Source organism: Wyeomyia smithii, chromosome 3, assembly GCF_029784165.1.
Source record: "Wyeomyia smithii strain HCP4-BCI-WySm-NY-G18 chromosome 3, ASM2978416v1, whole genome shotgun sequence".
NCBI classification, from domain to species: domain Eukaryota; kingdom Metazoa; phylum Arthropoda; class Insecta; order Diptera; family Culicidae; genus Wyeomyia; species Wyeomyia smithii.
In genome coordinates this window covers 94,625,093-94,647,293 of record NC_073696.1, presented here as the reverse complement: position 1 = coordinate 94,647,293, position 22,201 = coordinate 94,625,093, and the positions used below count along the sequence as shown (strand labels likewise).

The 22,201-nt window shown below is 39.3% G+C and overlaps 1 protein-coding gene across 5 annotated transcripts in view; it reads left to right on the top strand.

The window, feature by feature from the left end:
• Positions 1 to 22,186, top strand: part of LOC129730381 (facilitated trehalose transporter Tret1-like) — an 81,092-nt gene extending 58,906 nt beyond the window's left edge. For all 5 annotated transcript variants that reach the window (XM_055689672.1, XM_055689671.1, XM_055689670.1 and 2 more), the window contains exons 3-7: positions 8,279 to 8,511; positions 8,581 to 8,711; positions 8,779 to 8,971; positions 21,090 to 21,237; positions 21,313 to 22,186. In XM_055689672.1, the coding sequence (XP_055545647.1) occupies positions 8,279 to 8,511; positions 8,581 to 8,711; positions 8,779 to 8,971; positions 21,090 to 21,237; positions 21,313 to 21,986 (1,379 nt within the window). In that variant the 3' untranslated portion in view covers positions 21,987 to 22,186. The remainder of the gene's footprint in view (positions 1 to 8,278; positions 8,512 to 8,580; positions 8,712 to 8,778; positions 8,972 to 21,089; positions 21,238 to 21,312) is intronic.
• The last annotated feature ends 15 nt before the right edge of the window (positions 22,187 to 22,201 follow it).

The window sequence follows — 22,201 nt, the reverse complement described above, 5'->3', positions numbered from 1 at the left end:
AGTCTCCATACTTTGACCACAGTTATAAATAGGTTGAAGAACAGATAAGCGACAAATAGAATCAGTAATGACTAAGACAAGAGTAAAATTTGAACCATTTGAGGGAAAATGCAGGGCTAGTTTATTTCATTTATTTTTTATTTATTTATTTGTTCACATACATTGTAATGTAAGGAATAACCTTTTAATTTACTACAATTCGATATTTTATAGTAGAATAACTTATGTTTCTGATGGTAACGAATATTTCTTGACTATTATTTTTTTAACTTATCCCATTATTAAACCATGCTGTACATTCACGACGGAATTTATTTAGGGCTCGTACCTGTCTATATTTTTGAGCTCAGAAGGTAACAGATTCCAAAAAAAAAAACAATGCCTTGCACGAACAAAGTATTTTTATAATGTGATGTTTGAAATATAGGAAGTAAAAAGCTGCTGGTACGACTGTTGTGTAAGGAATGAATCTTTTCTTTTAAGTATGGAGGTGACGATGCGTTTATGATTTTAAATAACGTTTAACATGATCGTAACTTAAAGAAGTCATAAATTATTTCCTGTTGAAGATGAGATACTCTAGAGACAATCCAAAAGCAAAACGTAACACAACAATTTAGTGCAATACACAACCTTTCAACACTGAAACTGAAGCATTTATTAGAAAAACATCTCCAGGCAAAATAAGAGCTTTAAATAGCTTCAGTTTTATTTTACGAGTTGACAGAGTACTTGAAGACAGTTTGAGAACGCTAACAGTCTTTCAAAATATCGACCAAATCATTGATAAACATAAAAAAAGCAGTGGCCCAAGGATTGATCCCTGCGGCACACCTGACATTCGATTTGGTTTGAGAAACAACCATCCGTAGTAATTACCTGAGATCGTGATGTCAAATATGATTGTGTAAGCTGCACAGCGGCTCTATTGAACATGAACTGGGTTTGACAATTTTTTGAGAGGCTCAACGTGAGAAACCCTGCCAAAAGCCTTTGAGAAATCTATAAGCAGCAGAAATGCTACAGCTTTTTTGTCAATAGCAGCATGAATATAATCATTTACTTTAGGAAAGGCGGTTGTAGTACGGTTCTAAAAAAACGGAATTGCTCAAGACACATCAACGTTAAGTCATGTACGAAATCATTAATTTGAAGCTTTTCTTTTTTCTGAGACTTTGGAAAGCGCACACAGTATGCTTATTGGTCGTAAGTTGTTAACTGCATTACTTTTGGCATTTTTTACGAATGGGAATAACTTTGGTTAACTTCCAGGCTCGAGGGATTTTGGGGTGGATATGATCATATTAAAAATCTTAGTTATTCTTGGCAAGATTTGGGGCAAAATCAGGCGTATGAATTTATTCGGAACATCATCGAGACCAATAGCATGAGATTTGATTGAAGAAATAGCCAATGCCACATCGTTTTCGTCAACAGAAGAAAACTTTAAACGATTTTCGTTCAATGTAAGCACCAGAAGAACACTCCCATCACGTGTGAAATTTCTACGCAAAGTATTCATTGATTTCGTCATTCATAGTTTGGTTCTAATTTTTTTCAAAAATGTATTTTATTTTGATTTGATTCCCGTGACCCTGGAATATTGGAAAATATGCTAGAAAAGAAAAAAAGCTGCGCTATATTTAATTCTAATTTTTTTGTCTTATAGAAGAGAAGAATGAAAATATGATTCGATCCTAACTCATAAAACAGAGAAAAATTTGATTAGTTTTCGAAAATAAACTGAGAATCACTTTCTGTTCAAAAAGTGGGAACGATGCCGGATAGTAATTCACGAACAGGAGCATTAGGGTGTTCATGATAATCTACCATCCTGATTTCGTTCAGCAGTAGGGCTTAGAAGTTACGTCTTCTCGAAAAATTTTTTCATAATATGAAGAAAAGCGTAATATAATAATTTATAATAGTTTATTTTTCGAAATCGATTTTTTGTGCAAAATATCTTGGAGCTACATGAAAAGTCAAGCTGTTGTGTTACCTTAAAAAAAATTTTTTTGAAAAACCACCTGGAGCTTCGGACTGGAAGACTCTTTCAGTTCGAAAATTTTGTTTGGTTATATACAGCCAAGTAAAAAACAATTTCGAGAGAATACTGTATCTCAACGTTTCATGTATTTCCATGACGTTTGGCATCAAAAAACAAACTTCGGGAAACTCTGAGCGCTTCCGAAAATCCGATGGAGTCAAAGGTCTGAATATTCCCATACATTCCATTAGCACTCTAAGGATCATATCCATAGACAAAAAGTGAAAAAGATGATCCATACTGTTCAGGGCCAAGCTCACGAATGGTTATACAATCTTGCTCAACATTGGCCAGAAGTGTTCACAATTTCGAAAGAGTCTAAAATTTTATCTCGATTTTATTAGGTTTGATTAAAAATTTGTATATTCTTGCAAAAATATTAGAGGCAGTCAATTTTTTCGTCAATCATACTGCAAGGTTATGTTTGTGTTTGTGTGGTATGGAGCCTACCGAAATACCAATAATTTCCGGAAATATACTATACACGCAAAAGTTGGATCTTGCGAAACCAGTGCAAAGTTGTGCGTTTTAGCGCAATTGTTGATGTAGTTTGGAACTAGTAAAATGATTGCGTATTGGGGCTAACGCAAATCATGCTCTAGCGATTTTTCAATGTATTTGGCAGTTCCACACTACTACACTTAAAAAGTTTCCGCTGGTGTCATGCGATTCGCTCGTTGTGTTTGTCTCTCCATACGCCGGCCGGCGGGAAAGAAAGGATAGCAAACAGAAAAACATAATGTCGCCTGAGCAGCAGCAGAGGTGTGGTGCGGTTAGAGGGAAAGTGTGGTGGAAAGGACTACTTCGGCAGCGGTTGAGTTGCGTATGAGTAAGGCCTGAAACATAGTGAACGCCAACGCGAGCGATCGGGCGAGATTCTTGCCGTAGGTTAATGAACAGCTCTACTTACGTTTCGTGGATGTGATGAAAGTAGTTTTAAAAGCTTATTTTTCAATCCCATTTCTCTTGGAACTGCGAAGTTCGAGCTGTGCCAGTGCTGCACGAAACCTACAATATATAAGGAATGTTAGAATGAATGCTTTGCTAAAGACCGAGTCTACCTCCGCAATGCATCCCTACAAAGACCACCACGAGTCTGCATCCCTACAAAGACTACGGAAGGAAGTTTTTGTTAGTGTGGTGGGTTTTTAATCAGGATTTACTTTGATAAGTGGTATGATCATGATTTGTTTGGATCAATGTAACAATATAGATAAGATCATGTACATATAATGTGAGATTAATTAAAATGAATTATAAAATACATTAAGAAGTAATAAGGCATGTGAAGAAGATCTTGAGTGACTGCCTTATATTGCTGAAATTTTCAAATTTTTATCGTAGAAAAAAATTCAAATAGATTCGAAAAACATATAGACTGGCCGATATATTGTGTTCCCAGAAAAAATGAGACTAATTCATGACATATGACATATCAATAGTTGTTGTTGTGCTCCTTTCTGCGGCTGGACACATGAGTTGAAATAACAGACGTGTCACTCCTTTCTACAACCATTCACCACATAAAGTCATCCAAACAGATCATCTACACGTTCACGCATCTACCCGACCACAGACGTTATCGATAAAAAGTGGAAAAATCGGAGCACCGAGATATGACGATTCGAAGCAGAAACTACCCTACCTATAGCCGTGTACGAGACGTTCCAAAACTTAACTCATGAATAAAATTTCAACAGCAAACATGTTATTGCTGGCATAATGCACGTAAAAGCAACATAAGTATCAGAATATACCGTGTATCCTACCGCACCAGTTCGCAAAATGGTCTATACACGTTTACCAGTGTATATACGAGAAATGTATCTTATTATCATAAATAAACGCTTGGCGAATGTATAATGAAGATCTAAAAAAAATCTTGTCCTGCCCTTTCAGTGCGGCGCAAGGTAGGGCGTCGAATATTTTTATGGGGGAGGGGTATGGGTATGAGCTCGAATATCCACACATAACAAAATCGAAACAATAATTCATATTTATCTTACTGAATCCGTTGAAATTGTTGCATATTCGAGTGCCTATACAGCCTGCAGTAACCACTCACACCAAATACATTAGTTTCAGCAGGAAAAACTGATGAAAAACATTTGAAATGTAAACTTTTACTAAGCAGACAAATCACACGTGCCAATAGCCGTACTGCCCTCTTCTCTCCTGGAAAAATATTAAATATTATAGCTTTCAAACTATTTCCGTGAATTCTTGTGGTTGGAAGTGCTTCCAAAGGCCACAGAGTAATTGCTCGTCGGGTTCGTCGCGTGTACAGTTGCTTACAAGAAAATTTCATTGAAGTCTCTACGGGTTTTACACATTTACACATGCCAAATCAGTTTCTGTTAATACGGAAAAATTATACTGAAAATGTTAAATTATTCCGACATAATTGACATAAATCGACAGCACTGCAGTGGTTACCTAGGATACCAATTTTACACGTTAACAACTACAGCGGATATCTAGGTAACCTTCTACGACGGGCTGCGGCTACGTTCATTTATGATAATGTGATTTATGATTTATGATGATTAACAGTGTGATGAATATGGGGGCGTCGTGAGATGAAAAACTGAGCTGTGATTCAAGTTTTAAGATGGATATGGAAGCATTGTGAAAAATGGTTTGTTCCACAAAATTCAGGGTAAATCCAGCTAAGTTTAATAAATATACAATACTGGACGACTCTATAAGAGCACGTAAGCGTATTTTGTTAATTTGTTCAATGATTTCGTGAAACTTTGGTGTTTAATCCGCACATTCTCCGTGATATCGGCTGAATGAAATGAATAATGGAGCAGTTCCCCTATTACCTCTTTTTTCCTCGCAGTCTAAGCTTTTTGTCGACCAGTATCATTTATTTGTTATTTGCGTTTGTTAAAGGCTTCTTATGAATAAAAAAAAAAATGAACAACGATTCTCACTGGTTTATTTACAGTAGACTCATTCGCTTGTTATGTGATGTGGGCGAAAAAGATTCCAGTATGATTGTAAACAATGAAGATATAAATGTTTCGAATTATGTTTCAAGTTCTATTCAAAGAATTTGACAATTTTTGAACAAAATTCTTAATATTTTTGCATTCCTGAAACTCTATATAGTACTTTTTTTGCAATTGTTTCAGTTTTATGATATGCTTAGGATTTTTCATTACGTTGTTCTTTTTTGTGTCGAATTCAGAGAATTTCTTACGTTACTTGTGAAATTTACACTATAAGTTTGTTTCAGTTGCATAAAAATGTTACTCAAAAAATTTATCACATGATTTTAATTGATCAATAACTACGTCAGATACAGTTTATTCGTTCAAAATGGACTAAAAAATTGTACATTCAAGTAAGAAGATAAATTTCGAAGTGTTTGTATGTACAAATGTAGAAGATTTAAAAGAATGTGGTAAATGCATGTAAATATTGCAATCTATACTTTAAATGTAAATCTTATTTATCGGCAATTAAACGATGTAGCTATAGTCACTATAACTACCCCGCAATTCCCTAAATAATAAGTTGACTGTTTAAAACTAGCATGTGGTTTGTATTGTTTTGAAATACAAACAGCAGCCGTGCTGCTGAACAGGTTTTCATTCATCGACGATATTTTTAGATTTGCTGCAGTTTTCAGGTATTCTGCTGTTTGAGGTCGATACTTTGTGTGACCTTGAATTTTCAAGATAAGATAAATTCTCCCTTGAATTATTAGGCATTGATGAATAACCGGTTTGCGCTGGACAAGCTGAAAACATAATCGATGGGAAATACACTGCGGTCGCTTTTTACGCGGTTGGTTGTACCGCATATAAAAGACTAGATTAGATATACCTATACTAAACTTATTTGATACTGCGTACAAATAACCTTCCGAATCGAGTAAAAATAATCCGCGTTATTGTAAAAATATCCCGTTTAAAAAAACACATAAAATAACCTGCGTAAAAAGCGACCCCAGTGTAGTCCAAATATTAATTAAATTATTTTTCAAATCGAAACACCGAAAAAAAAATTGGTTTTTGGAAATTACTGGACAATCAAAAAATATGTCAAAAGAGTGTTTACAGTTGCTCCGCTCGACGGTTGCTCAGGAGACCAAATGCCGCCAGCTCTCGTTGCTGCTGTAACACAGAGAGACGAGACGACAATGCGTATGAAAGTGAAAACGGCGTTTACATTTGACAAACGAAAGAAAAAGCCGGCAAGGAGAGGGAAAAAAGAGGTCAACTCTTGGGCGAGAGCGATAGTATAAATGGCATAAGCGAGTGAAATAGCAAATACACGAAGGTGCGGCGGCAGCTCGCGGCAACACACCAAAACGCCGTAGATAGATAGATGACGATGACGGAACGAACGAACGAAACGGAAAGTACATAGTAGTAATCGAAGTCAAAGGGGGAACAGCCAAGCGGGTTTTAGTAGGATGGCATGGGTTGTGTTCTAAGCGAAGCGAACAGCATCCGATAGTGCGGTGCAGCGGGCGCGGTTTTACCTACTACTCTACTGCCGCTTTGGGGAAAGGAGAAAATCGGAACATAGTTCAACGTACCGCACAGCGTTGGCGTGTGTGTGGTCTTGGGTTTTTGATGAAAATGGTTCCAAAACGACGACGACGGCAACGACGTGTACTAGTAACTGAAAATAAATGGGAAAATGGGGTCAGTGTTCCAATTATTATTATGCCAAGCGATGATTTGATAGTTGATGTGAGCTCCGGTAAATCAATTTTTGATAGTAAATGTATCGAATTCGTTTGGAAGAGGTTTGCTAGGGTAGATGTTTAATTTAAGCTACAATTTTCTGATGATAGAATAAAATTACCACACAAATAATGCAGCTTAACCAACGCATACAATCGAAACGTTAATGGGTTGCAGCAAGTATTTTATAGCCTTATCACACGAGATTGCAAATTACACGTACAGCATGACGAACTCACGTGAACTGAATGCAGTCAGCAGCTTTAAAAAAATACACAAACTGAGGCAAAGGTTATCTTCACGAATATTAGAGTTTGCTCAATTGCGACTGAGACTTCAGTTTGGCGCAATTGGAACTGTCTCCACGCTGGGTTCGTATTGCGAATTGCGATTCGATTTATGGTTCAATTAGTTTTACGCGAGGATGTAGCAATACTACTGTAAAAGTAGTACAAGAATGGTAGCATCTTAGATAACGTAGAATAACGTAAAAATAAGTGAATATGATAATTATGAAGGTATACTCTTCTCTTCTTTTTATTAAAAACGGGTTTCAGACATTGATATTGTAATGTAGAATTATGCTCATTGGATTATCGGAACCATTCTCGACGTTATTTGAAAATGACAAACGCCGTTCGATTATTCAGTGTTTGGAAAAGTAACGGCGCTATGCCACTCGTAAACAAACTAACTGATTAAACACCTCGTTAACATGATGAGAGACAGCTCCTCAAATAAACGATTCATTCTTTATCCATGCAGTGTGTGTACTAATAATAAAAATAATTATCGAAGGAGCGCTTTGGTTTGAAAAATTAACGGTCTTTGCTTTCCAAAAACTTATCCGAGATCTTATTTAAGTGGAAAATTTTGAATTATAATTTATAAAATAAAATTTGTGTTCTTAGTTCACTGCACTAGTATTTGATCTTAAATAAAACTCTTTCATTCAATTCCGAATCTCGATTTATTGTTTTATACTAATTTAAGAAAAATACTCAGCAAATTTTCACCAGCACCGACTATAAAAAGCCGCACTGCAGACAAGCGAGCACCGTCTGTCAGTGCAAACAACGATGATCGTCGCTTTGCTCCTGATAACGGATTACCTTTCAGTTTTCAGGTCGCCGCGACACGAGCGACGGTCAATAAGGGTCGTTAGACTGGGCTAATATTTGCATGTCAGTTAGCACGTAATGGCAACGACCTTGTTGCCGCCATCGGATTCAAAATACAGCACAGCCGTGGCATTCATTCCGTTGCCTGCCTGCCAGTTATATAGTGTGCCTTTATGCACCAGACACTATAAAGCTATAATCTTGGTACGCAAATTAGAAACTATTTGCATAGGAAAATAATTGAACCATCAAAACCAGACATTTTAATACCTGCTAGTGGCAGCTATCGGCAGTATCTGCTATTCAAATTTGGTCGGTTGCAATGCGTCCAACCCATTCTAACATTGCGCAATTCCCTCCTAATCTTGTTCTATTCTTTCTTCTCTCTCTCTGAACCTCCACAGCAAATCTCGCCACACTCATATTCGGTCTATCCATCGGCTGGCTGTCGCCGAATTTGGAGCTGCTGCTATCGGATGCGACACCCCTCACCTCCGGCCCCATCAGCAGCTCCGAAGCAGGCTGGATCGGTTCCATCGGTACGGTAGGATGCGTACTGGCAGTGCTGATATGCGGCTGGGTGTCGGAAATTGCCGGCCGAAAGTCCGCACTGATGCTCATTGGGGTGGCGCAGCTGGTAAGTTCACAACACTGTTTCGCCCGTCGAAACCGTAGCTGAAATCGTTTACTTGCTTCCTTCTAACAGGTTAGCTGGGTTGTGGTCGTCTTCGCAAAGGACTTGACCATGATCTACACCTTCCGGATTCTCGGTGGTTTCGCCGGCGGAGGCACATTATCCGTGATACCATTATTTGTGTCTGAAATCTCGGAGGATAGGTACGTTATTGAGCGCGTATTTGGGTTGAAATCACTTTCTTAACAAAACTTTTTTCGCCTCTTACAGAATCCGTGGAACTTTGGGGGCCATTTTATCCATCACTTGCAATCTTGGTATACTGTTAGGTTTTATCTTATGTTACTATTTAGATTACTTTACCGTTACTTACATCGCACTGGCGTTCTGCATTTTATACTCGGTTGGGTGTATGTTCCTACCAGAATCTCCGCAATATCTGTTCACCAAGGAAAAGAAAGATGTGAGTATTACTAGCGCAGATAAGAGTTGGCAAAATTACATGGTTGTTCGAAAATTGTATTATTTTATACGCTTCTATATTCAGCTCACCTATATTCATATCATCGCTCTTATTTGTCCAATTTGCCGTCAAATTTTAATATGTTTCCTGAGCAAAACCTTCAACCATTCGACTAAATCGAAAGGTGAAAATAGTAAGAGTAAGTTAACGTCAAAATGAATGAATGAGATGAATATAGCAGTGATTACCCTAACAGATTTTTCTCTTGTACATTTTGTTCAAAACTTTTTTATTTCCCTAATGTTCTTGAGTAGGCTGCTGAAAAATCCGTTCCTATACACAATAAAATCATTTCCTGCCGAAAAAGTGACAGTGTATATTAACCTACTGAAAAAGTTTGCTGATAAAATTCCTAGTAACAATAACGTGGTGTTCCTTAAAATTGAAAAATAATTATGGTAGGTGAGTTAATTATGGCAGGTGGATCAGTTACGGCTGTATCGCATAAGCACAATGGTACAAGGGTTGGTACTACTTCATTTCCATAACTGGTTCAAGCTCTAACTGCTGTGTTTTTTAGATATTATGCAGATATGATTTACTCATAACTCTGGAATTTTTGTGAATTTTGAAATGGGGGTTCGTGAGAGCAAAATTCACGGTTCCTATTTGGAATTGTTTGCCATCAAAAACAAAAAAATACAAAATTTTGAGTTGTACCAGTGTTACACGAAACCGACGATATGCTCATCGTATAATTTGATGGTGAAGGGTCCAATTTAGCCTTCTGAACAAAAAACACAATCAGGAAGGTTGCTAAAGCTGAACCATTGACAAAATAGAAGGTCGATTAAGAATCGAAATTTCGAAATCGAAATCGAAAATTTTGAAATCATAAAGTTAATTTAAAAATTATTATATGATGAAGCATGCAAATAATTGCGGGGATTTTCATCAGAAATATTGACTCAGTTTAAATATGAAAATTAAATTATGAGCTATGGAAAATTCACGCTTCTTTTCAGGTAGTTTGTGAACACGGGTAAGTTACACAGTATAAGGCGTTCCCATCAAGCCGGCTGAATGGAAGCGCCCTATACTGCGTGCTATACGAATAGTCGTATGGTGTCACTTCTTCAGAAAGAAATCATTTTATTGCGTGGGAACGGCTTCTGCAGTCAGAGGTTATACCTACAGCAAGCTATTTCATCATACATATACCGTTTTGACTCAAACTTCGAGGACTCCAGAATAAAAATTACATCATTATACCTAGCTAGAGTAATCAGAAGTATGATTACTAAAAACCATTTCGTTCCTCGGAATGTCCATTACCCAGTAATGTATAGCTCTTTACTGTAGGACCACTTCCAGGGAACCAGCAGGTGTTGAAAAAAATGACAGTCAGTGTTGAGACGGTTTGCCTATCTATCTCTCAGTGATTACATTGAAGTGTTCGGTATTTAAATCAAAGCCGAGTTCTAAATTCTCGGTAATTTCATAAACAAAACATGTCTATATAAATAGCACTTGATTGCAACAAAAATAAAATAACCAACATGTTAAACATTTAAGATAAACGAGAATATTCATTTTTCGTTGATTTTTTAGTGCAAGAAGTTACATCATACCTCAAGTGTTCGAAATTTGATGCAGCACGGTCCTAGCAAGACAAAATACTCAGTAATATTCGAATCTTGGTAGAGATAAAGGCTAATTAGTAGACTTATGTAAATGCGCATTATGGCAACTGATGGAAGGACATCTTTAAAACTAAGCAAGGCATTTAAACTTTGATTTACTTCACCTGCTTATCGAGAAGTTAAATCACCTTCAACTCGTTCGTTGTTTGTGTAGTTAAACTCTCTATAAACTTTTCTCTTAAGGTTCAAAGCTGCGACCAACCAGAAAGTGGATTTCGTAATCTTCTGGATCCTTTTGTCAATGCTGGATCAATTAAGTTGGTCGACAAAAAAGAAAAAATATGCGGCACTAAAACTAAAAATAGTTCCTCAAGAAAGATCTTAGTTTTTTAACCATTCCTGTGAATTTTGGAGCCTCTAGTCTATGCAGATGCGCGTCAAAACGCGTCTGAGAGTCGCAAAGCAATTGCTCGCCGGGTTCGTCGCTTTTACGTTATGTTTACAAGAAAATTCATTGAAGTCTCTGAAAAAGTTATTCGTTCTATGGGTTTCAAAATTCACAGGAATTGTTTTTTTTATTTTCAAGGCGACAGACCGATTATCGATCCAGTGCCGAATCCAGAATATGTCGCCATCTCCCTCGGTCTTGGACTGCTATCCTCCAATCGCCCCTAACACCTATTTCGCGTGCACTCGTCGACAGCACACATCCAACGAGTGCGAGGTCTACCCCGAAGTCGACGACCTCTATCGGGATTCCTGCTAAATATAGCCTTCGCTTGACGCTCATCCGGCATTCTCGCTACATGCCCAGCCCACTGAAGCCTGCCGTGTTTTATCCGCTTGACTATATCCGCCGATTTGTATACCTGGTACACTTCATGGTTCATGCGTCTGCGCCAAACACCATTTTCTAGTTTGCCGCCAAGGATTGAACGCAAGATCCTTCGCTCAAAAACACCAAGAGCTCGCCGATCAGCCTCTTTCAGCGTCCATGATTCATGGCCGTAGAGAGCCACCGGAAGAATCAGTGTTTTATAGAGTGCAAGTTCAGTACGGATTTGCAGACTGCGGGACCTTAGCTGGCTACGTAGTCCGTAAAAGGCAGTGTTTGCGGCTGCTATCCGCCTCTTTATCTCACGGCTAACCTCGTTGTCACATGTCACTAATGTTCCCAGGTAAATTAATTAGTCGACTACTTCAAATGTTTCCCCATCTAGCACCACCGCAGCACCAACCTCCGACGGACTACCACGCACTCTGCCAGCCACCATGTATTTCGTTTTGGCAGAGTTTATGACAAGCCCTAATCTCGCAGCTTCCCTCCTGAGAGGTCCGAAGGCCTCTTCCACAGCTCTACGGTTGATACCAATGATGTCGATATCGTCCGCAAAACCGAGAAGCATGTGCGACTTCGTAATGATGGTGCCGCTTCTCTGCACAACAGCCCTCCGTATAGCACCTTCCAATGCGATGTTGAACAATAAGTTCGACAGCCCGTCACCCTGCTTCAAACCATCTAACGTCACGAACGAGTCCGATATCTCACCGGCTATCCTGACGCTTGATGTAGAACCTTCAAGGGTGGCACGTTTCAGCCCAATCAACTTTGTTGGGAAGCCATGTTCAATCATAATCTGCCATAACTCATTTCTCTTGACTTAATCGTACGCTGCCCTAAAGTCTATGAACAGATGGTGCGTCTGCAAGTTGTATTCTCGAAATTTATCGAGGATTTGTCGCAAGGTAAACATTTGGTCCGTCGTGGAGCGTCCCCCTCGAAAACCGCATTGGTACTCGCCAACAAAGGTCTCCTGCAACGGCTTCAGTCTGTGGAACAGGATGCGGGCGAGAATTTTGTACACGGTATTGAGAAGAGTTATGCCCCGATAATTGCTACAGTCCAGGCGATGACCTTTTTTGTAGATCGGGCATATGAGACCCTCCAACCAGTCCGAGGGCAATTCTTCATCAGACCACACTCTCAGCATGATCCGATGGATGGCACGATACAGCTGTTCGCTCCCGACTTTGAAGAGTTCGGCGGGAATGCCGTCCATCCCGGCTGCCTTACAGTTTCTCAGCTCTTTCACTGCGTTCTTCACCTCGTCCATGGATGGTGGATCCACAGCTTGACCATCATTCTCAATAGTCATCCTGCTCCTTTCGACTCCACTGTTTCCCTCACCGTTCAACAGCACACTGAAGTGTTCCTTCCAACGCCTGGTCACCTCTGTTTTATCGGTTATCTGGTTCCCCTCCCTATCGTTGCACATGACAGGGGCTGACACGTTTCGATTCCTGATTCCGTTGACCTTCTTGAAGAAGCTCCTCGCATGCCCGGAGAAGCAACCTTCCGCCTCCGCAAGAATACGCTCCCAATGCTGTCGTTTCTTCCGGCGATAAAGTCTCTTTTCAGCGGCTCTTGCATCTCGATATCTACCCATGCTCTGACGAGTCACAGCCGTGGCCAACATGTGACCCCTGGCGCGGTTCTTCTTTTCCATCACTCGCTGGCACTCAGCGTCAAACCACTCATTGGGCGCAGCTGCCGCAGTTGTACCCAACACTTCTCGCGCTGTAGTGCTGATCGAACTGTGGATGTGCCTCCACTGTTCAATCAGGTTCCCTTCAACTCTTTCCTCAATCCGTTCATCAACTTTCTGCGAGTACTCTGCAGCCACTCCTTCAGTTGATAGCCGCTGGATGTTCAACTGCATCCCCCTCGTTGCCTTGGGTTTCAGCACGTTGGTCAGCCGGGCGCGGATTTTGGCTACTACGAGATAGTGATCCGAGTCAACGTTCGATCCTCTGAACGACCTCACGTCTGTAGCGTCTGAAAAGTGCCGTCCATCAATCAGAACGTGGTCAATTTGAGAGCAAAGCTCTCCATTCGGGTGCATCCAGGTGTGCTTACGTATGTTCCGGCGTGCAAAATAAGTGCTACATATAGCCATCCCCCTAGCTGCAGCGAAATTAACAAGCCTCAGACCATTGTCGTTCGTAGTAGAGCGGAAGCTTTCCCTACTAGTTACGGGGCGGAAGAAGTCTTCCTGCCCGACCTGTGCATTTGCATCTCCGATGACAATCTTTATATCGTGTCCTGGGCACTCATTGTATGTCTTTTCCAGGAGATCATAGAACTCCTCCTTTTCGTCATCGGGTTTCTCGTTGGTCGGTGCATACACATTTATTAGGCTGTAATTGAAGAATTTGCCCTTAATTCTCAACACGCATATACGGTCACTGATCGGCCTCCATCTAATGACACGCTTCATCTGTTTTCCAATTAGCACGAAACCAACTCCTCTTTCTGCTTTCACGCTGCCACTATAGTAGATGTGGTACTTAAATGAAGTGTCCGCAATAGGATCTACTGCTCGGAATTCGCGTTCTCCCGATTTCGGCCACCGCACCTCTTGGATAGCTGCAACCTCCACATTCACCTTCCGCAGCTCTCTAGCCAGGATACTTGCGCGTGCCGGTTCGAGTAGAGTCCTTACATTCCAAGTACCGAGTTTCTAATAATCGTTGTCCTTTTTCGTTCGCCTAGGTCCATGCCGATTATTCCGTTCCGTATTTATATCTGGATTGTTCGTAGTATTTAATATTCAGTATGCTGCCTTACTAGGGCTGCGATACCTAGTCTCACGACGGGGCTGCCGTCTTTGATATAGCTGGCGAGACACCGCGTTTCATGATTCAGCCACCCGCTCCGGATCAGACGCTGTTGTACGCCGCCCCTAACATGGGGAAACAGCCGCGTACGTTCCCCCTTCCCAGTCAGCATACGGAGGTTGGGATAGGAGTTGCTGGACAGAGGTGAATGACCACAATAGGATCTCAAGTGACACGTGTCCAACCATTCGCCAACCACAGGAATTGTTAAAAAGCTATAATCTTTCATTTTATTTCAGTTTGAGCACCCCCTCTGGCAGCTTTGAGTATAATCCAGCATCGCTATCACTAAAGTGGACAAAGCCGCAAGTTACAGAAAGATGTCGTTAGCATTTCAAACGAGTAGAGTGGGAAATCTTACACGCGATCTCTGGAGTTTTTTGTTCTAGCTTGGATGTCTGTTATTTTTGCTACTATGAATCTACAGTGTTAGCTGTTTACAGACAGTGAATTGAAAAAATAACGTAAAAGCCGTCTCAAAACGTTTGAACTTTAACTGAATTATAGATAAACAAAATTCTGTGGCTTATAATTTATAAGAGATAGAAACATGACAATTCCGGCAATTTACAACACTTTGCTAATTTGTTCCAAAGGAATTATTGCCCTACTCACAGCTGTTATATAAGCATTATCTCTATTGAAACCGTTTTTTAATTGTTAGTATAAAGGTGCAGATACCTCAATGTTCTCATATGCCAAAATAGCTATAAGTAGAAGAACTGCTCCATTATTCATTCCAGCCCATATAATCAGGGTGACCAGCGAACCGAGAAAACCTGGAAAACCGGGAAACAGCCGGGAATTCGAAAATGAACCGGGAAAACCGGGAAGAAGCCGAGAATTTCAATACTAAACCGGAAAATTCATTATGTTTATTTCAAACATTATTTTTCATTTACTATATGCTTGGGATCTGTTGTATTAGTATACATTTTCTGCCATCTTACAAACACTGGAAGACTCAATGAACCATTTAGTTGGTCTCGGGGTAAGCTGCTGGAGTAACAAGCCAGTCGTCATATGTTAGAATCTCGGCTAAGAGAGACGACCGTTAGAGTCAATAGGATCCTAGCGCCTAGCCCTGCAATTGTTCTGTACACTAACATTTGGCTGCGATTGTTTTTTCCTAATTTGTCTTCTTTCTTATTCGCACTGATTAGGACACCAAAACAATCACCACTTTACAAGATCAACGTCTGATGTCATTTATGTCTAAGTATGTTTCAAAGTTATGTACCCATTTATTCATAATTGATGTAAAAATATTCTTTAAAATAAAACAAGATTCGAATCTTCGGTTACAAATCGCCAACAAAAACTTACAAAACCCAGGGAAGGTTAAAATTGAAAATTACTTAAAAGATATTTTTTGAATTTTTTCATTTTATTTTTAAATAAGCACTTCGAATAGGCCAAAATCCGTAATAAAGCTTAAAAACAATGATGAAGCTTCTCAAGGCTTGAAATGATAGAAAATGATTTCAAAGATTTGTCGTTTCCGAAAAAAATTCTGAAATATGACGCACACATTGATTCTAAATTATATCTTGAGTAGAGCTGAGGGAAATAAGGAAAATTTTGAGAGAATGATATTTTCTGCACGTTACACGTTTCGAAAAGCCCCAAGTGTGCTCTTTGTCTAGACACAATATATTACCACATAATTACTCGTTTAGGATTTACACCATGGATCGAGTTGCATTCCTCAGCCATGAAAAGTCTAAAAACCAACAGCAAAGTGGTGTTGGCCAAAGTTGTTAGCTCTTTTTCAAGTTTTGAAATCAAATAATGATATCAAAATCAAAATTCTTTTACAAATTTATTTTGTCAACGAATAAACGTGGTTGAACTCATATATTTATGCGTTTCAAAACCGGGAAAACATCGATTTGTAACCGGGAAAACCGGGAAAAACCGGGAATTTGAACTTGGAAATCGGCTGGCCACCCTGCATAATTATCTCATACAACATGAAAACACAATTGTAGAAAACAGGAAAAAACACATATTTTCTAACAAAACCAATCTGCTAATCCATGGAATGGATTCTTCTTAGTTCACTTTAGATTTATCATAAAGTAGAATCCTCGAAAACTCACTTAAAAGCTCTTAATTTGATATTATAGTCGGGCATCTGGACTCGAAAACTCATTTAACCCGTAAAGACCCGGGACGGAACTTGTTTTTTGAAAATGCTCGTTCTCAGCAATGGAACGGCCGATTTGGGAAAATTTGGAATTTTATTTAAGGGAATATTAGATCTAAGTTTTGGTAAAGGTGCCACCCCTCTGGACCCCTCCCCGTTTTTGTGAGACGCAAATCTGTCTGTGTTTTTTTCTGATTTTCAAACAGATTGAGCAAACACTGGTAATTTTCATACGTATCAATTGCTCCATGTATCAAATCATTTCAGGTAGATGAAATATGGTATGTAAGAGTGAAATTTGGTGTTTCCAAATTTTCTCAGTACAAAATCACAAACTACGTATTTTTATTTTTGAGAAAAACCAGTTTTAATTCACCAAAGTTCGTATTTTCATGGAAACCTGATTTTCCAGTCTCCCACGGTAGGTTTAAACTTAGCTCTTCAATTTTCAAGCTCTATATTTTTAGAGTAGCGTCTTCTGAATCCAAAGATGGTGAAAGATTTTTTCTAGCAAGCACAGATTTGGAGAAAATCAAGTTTTAATAAGAACTCGTACTTTAGTGAATTTAAACTCGTTTTTCTCAAAATATTTGCATGCTAAAAAAAATACTTCATCGCGTATTGATTCAGGAGACCTTACCGCAAAAATGTAGAGTCTAAAATTTTAAGAACGATTTTGTTGTTTGAATTTTTATAAAATTACGTAGTTTTGTGATTTTGTACTGAGATAATTTGGAAACACCAAATTTCACTCTTACATACCATATTTCATCTACCTGACATGATTTGATACATGGAGCAATTGATACGTATGAAAATTTCCAGTGTTTGCTCAATCTGAATGAAAAATTAAAAAAAAAGTTGAAGGGTATGTGCTCGAGTGCACAAACGTAGGCTTGCCGTGGGACTATGGTGGGTGTAAGGATTTAATTCTGCCAAAGCCATAGTATATAACACACACCAAACGTACAAATACCATACACAATAATCCATGAACATTTCACAAAAAACCACATACACCTGTCATAAACCACAGCATACAAATACTAATACCCACATGAACTGCCCACAAATGCATAACAGACCCATGTAATTTCTCATCACTTTTTGCTTAAACCTCAAAAACTTCTTCACATACCCCGTGTTCTCAAAAAATCGCAAGTAAAAGCTTTTTGTTGCTAAATTGATTAGAAAAATATGAATTTTGGTCAGTCCCAAACAATATCGCACGCTTAGCCTTGGGGCTAATAGCGGTCTCGATCAACTAGATAAGTTGAGAGAATTCGTTATCGATATTGTATTTGGCACATTTTGCATGTGTAGGATAAGTACAACGATACTCCGTGCCCCAGTTCTGAGTCGAGAAAATTTCCAGCTCGAAAAGATCCTCGACTCGATCGGGAATCGGACCCGATATCACAACCGTATGGGAGAGCTAGCCGACCGTCATCGCTAACCACAGAACCACGGGGACCACATAAATTTACATTTACATTTACCTTAATAAACATTGGTCAGTCCCATGTTACAAATAAACGCAAAACAAGCTCAGTGCTGAAAATAACTAGCATAAAATTATGGTCACTATCATAGAAATACCAATTGAAGTACTAATAGGAAAAATAATTAACTTGTTGCCTATACAAGTGTTCTGTCATAAATATATTTACCTCGGATAAACGCATTTTTGCACACACATGTTATACACACACACTACTCACACACACACATACACACACACTACTCACACACACACACACAGACACTACTCACACACACACAGTACTCACACACACACACTACTCACGCACACACACTACTCACACACACACACACACACACTACTCTCACACATACTACTCGCACACACTACTCACACACACACACACACTACTCATACTAGGGTGGGGAATCGTTATATGGAAAAAACGAAACTTGATAGCAGAACGCCAGAACCAAGTTTTCTTGTTTTTTTTGGGGGCCCTAACAATCCTAAATTTATCGGAAGTCGATTGGTTTTGTCTCCGCTTGGCGCATTGCATTCCAAATTTATATGAAGATTTGTATGGAAAAACCAACTTTTTTGCATTTTCCATTCTAAAGAGCTCAAAATGGTTTAAACCAAAGGGTTTATGACTTCAAATGGTAGGTTTTTTGATGCCTAACAACTTGGCCGAAGACCCTAAAGAGCTAGGGTGTCCCAAAAAATACTAGAGCTGTTCAAAGTTGAGTATGTCGAAATTTATGTTACCAATCATTTTTTCTGCCAACACTGCCAGTGTACCGGCGTTAGTCACATACACATACACACAGACACACATACACACAGACACATACACACACGTTACTTACACATACACACTCACGTTACTTACACATACACTCACACATACACGCACACGCCACTCACACATACACACACGCTATTCACACATACACACACACGCTATTCAGACACACACTATACCTAATCTATGGGCTGCACCCAAACGGCTTCCAAGTCTTTCAAAGGTCCCCTTCAACGGCTTCCAATGGTCCCCAGTGCCGTTCACGTCCAATTTCGGGCTGTATTCCAACAACGATATCTGAATTAGATTACCACTGGTGGGGTCCAACTCAGATCGAAGAGAAGCCGAACTGTTCGCCTTGACGGTCGACCAGGAAATGATCTTCTCTCAACACGGAAGGTCCTTTTATAGCGTCACTCAGTGTGGGGAACTTGGGTGATTAGGGGAAGAACCAATCACGTGGAAGCATCTCCGCTTTTTTTCTTCGTCGCTTACGTTGGGTGATGAATGCGATGCCAATTGGCTGGCATTGCTAGCCAATAACTGAATTCGTGAAATCATATCGTCTATGTTTTTGAAGTCTGCGTTAGGGAAATATACCAATCGTATGAAAAATGTATGTGGATATTCGACCTTCGAACTTTTCCGCAATTTTCATGGAGTAATAAGAAAATGGTAACTAAAATTATCATGTTATACAAATCTTGCATATTTTAGCTTTCCAACGGTATATTAACTATTGAAATCGGAATAGTTGTTTGAGCGCTATTAGCATCTAAAATCTTCCATTCCGCCAACCAAAAACGTTACATGTTCAATCCAGTTTTCACAATGTACCTTAGTATAGTGAAGAAAGACGTAGTCCCACGTCAAAAAACACAGACATATTTGCGTCTCACGAAAACGGGGAGGGGTCCAGACGGGTGGCATCTTCACCAAAACTTAGAGCAACTATTCCCCTTGAATAAAATTCCAAGTTTTCCCTAATCGGCCGTTCCAGTGCTGCGAACGAACATTTTCAAAAAACAAGTTCCGTCCCGGGTCTTTACGGGTTAAAGAAACACTCCCATTGGGTGGTATTTGGTTATTTTCAGCTGTTTTTCAGAAACCGGAAGTCGCCGGAATTCAAAATGGTATCTGTGGTCGATTGCTGCGAGCGAGCTCCTGTGTATCATTCTAGATCCGAACATTATTATATTGGGTGGAAATCGGCCATTTTTTTGCTGTTTTCCAGAAACCGGATGTTGCCATCTTACAATCTAAAATGTTGCCTGAGGTCGATTATGATACATATTTGTTACCACTAAAAACATTCACCTGCCAAATTTGGTTCCATTTTGTTGGTTAGTTCTCGAGATGTGCAGGAATTTGTGTTTAATTTGTATGGCACCCCTCTTTTCCAAAAGAAGGAGAAATGTCAAAACATTATGGACATATTTTCTACCACTAAGAACATTTGCCTGCCAAATTTGGTTCCATTTAGTTGCTTAGCTCTCGAGATTTGCAGAAATTTGTGTTTCATTTGCATGAGACACCTCCCTTTCGGGAGAGGGAGAGGTCTCAAACTATCATAGGAACCTTTATCGGCCAAAAACCCCTACATACAAACTTTAGACCGATCGGTTCGGTAGTTTTCGAGCCTATATGAATCAGACAGACAGACCGGACTGCATTTTTATATGCATAGATTACAACATCATTTTTTTAGAACCTAAATTTTTTTTTAAACTCATTAGAAAAATGACTTTTATTTATATTTCGAATCCTATTTGAAAAATTTATGACATGTTTTATTTGCTATCAAAAGCTTGTTGTCTTTTCTCGTAGGTATTTCAGGCCATTCAAGCATTTTTAGATGCTCCGTCGTACATTTTTAATTATTTCAAATCCAAAAATTTGAAAATTACGTCATTTGAGTAAAAAATCACGGCATATCGATTTACGTTATAAAGAGGTTACGTTGTAAGGCAGGTTACGCTAAAATGAAGAATATCTGTAACTCAGTAACTTTGAACAAGTATTTTTAAAACGAATAATAATCTCGTGCTTTTTACCTTCAGAATTCTTTCCATTGTTCTAAATACATTTCAAACCTACCATAACTACCTGGGAAAAATGTATCATGTTTTGATTTTTTTTGTTAGATTCAGAAAGATAATTGATGCTTGACAAAGTACCTCAATTTTTAGTTTTGTTTTGCTAAAAATAATTGATGAGAAAAAAGATATCGTTTCCTCCAATTATCTACTTAGAACCGAATGTCAATGTCAAACTAAAAGAGTAAACGGAAGTTTTTTATTGCCTGTACTTGTTGTTACATATTTGTTAATTACTTTATTTTCTCTTCCTTTTTTTGACAGAGAGCGATAAGATCATTGCGCTTCTACCGTGGCGAAGCCAAGAATGAGTCATCGAAATTTATTTCGGAAGTTGCCAGATATAAGGAGGCACATGGCAACACAACCAAAGACTCAAAGCGACGAGTGCAATTACACATTAAGGATTTATGTGAGTAGGGCTGGCGAAAGAAAACAGACCTAATATATATACTAATCGTTCTCTTTCCTTAATTCTTCATTCCAGTAAGCAAACCAACCTTGAAGGGCATTTTAATTTGTGTTATAGTGATGATGTTCCATCCGATGTCCGGATCGGTACCATTAATCACCTTTACCGATCGCATTTTCCGGGACTCCGGTTCGGATCTGCCGCCGTCGACCTGCGCCATGATTGTCGCCGCCATCAACCTGATCGGTGCGTACGTGTCCTCGGTTACTGTGGACAAAGCGGGTCGAAAGGTCCTGCTAATAACCTCGGCACTGGGTTGTGCAATCTGCTCCGCCATCATGGGAACCTATACATTCCTGAATGGGCTCGGGGTAAACCTAGACTTCTTCAAGTGGATCCCGGTAACGACGCTGTCCGGTTTGGTGTTCATCAGTGCCATCGGTGTCGCCATCGTACCGTTTATCATCATGCCGGAAATCCTGGAGCCAAGAGTTCGCGGATTTGTCATAACCTGGTGTCTGCTCGAATTCCACTCCGTTGCATTTTTAGTGGTTAAGTTCTTCCCGACCGTCGTCGAAAGGCTCGGCCTCTACTGGGTAATGTGGTTCTTCTCGTGCTGTAGCGTGGCAGCGGCCACTTTTGTGATATTCTACGTGCCAGAGACGAAAGGTAAAAGCTTCGAAGAGATTACCGAATCGTTGGAACCAGAGAAGAAAACCGTACCAAAGCAAACCTCTATTGATGTTTAGCAGTGCTAAACCATTCGAGTCAATACCACAATAAAACACGAAACGAAAATCAAAAAAACTAAATCAAAACCTGTATCATATACAACCAACAATGAAAACTACGCGCATGACAAGTTCAAATGATAGGAGATAAGTTGTTCGTAAGCTTTAATTTTATGTGTATAAACTTTATTACGTTAATAAATGTAAGTCATTTTATAGCTGCTTTTAATCAT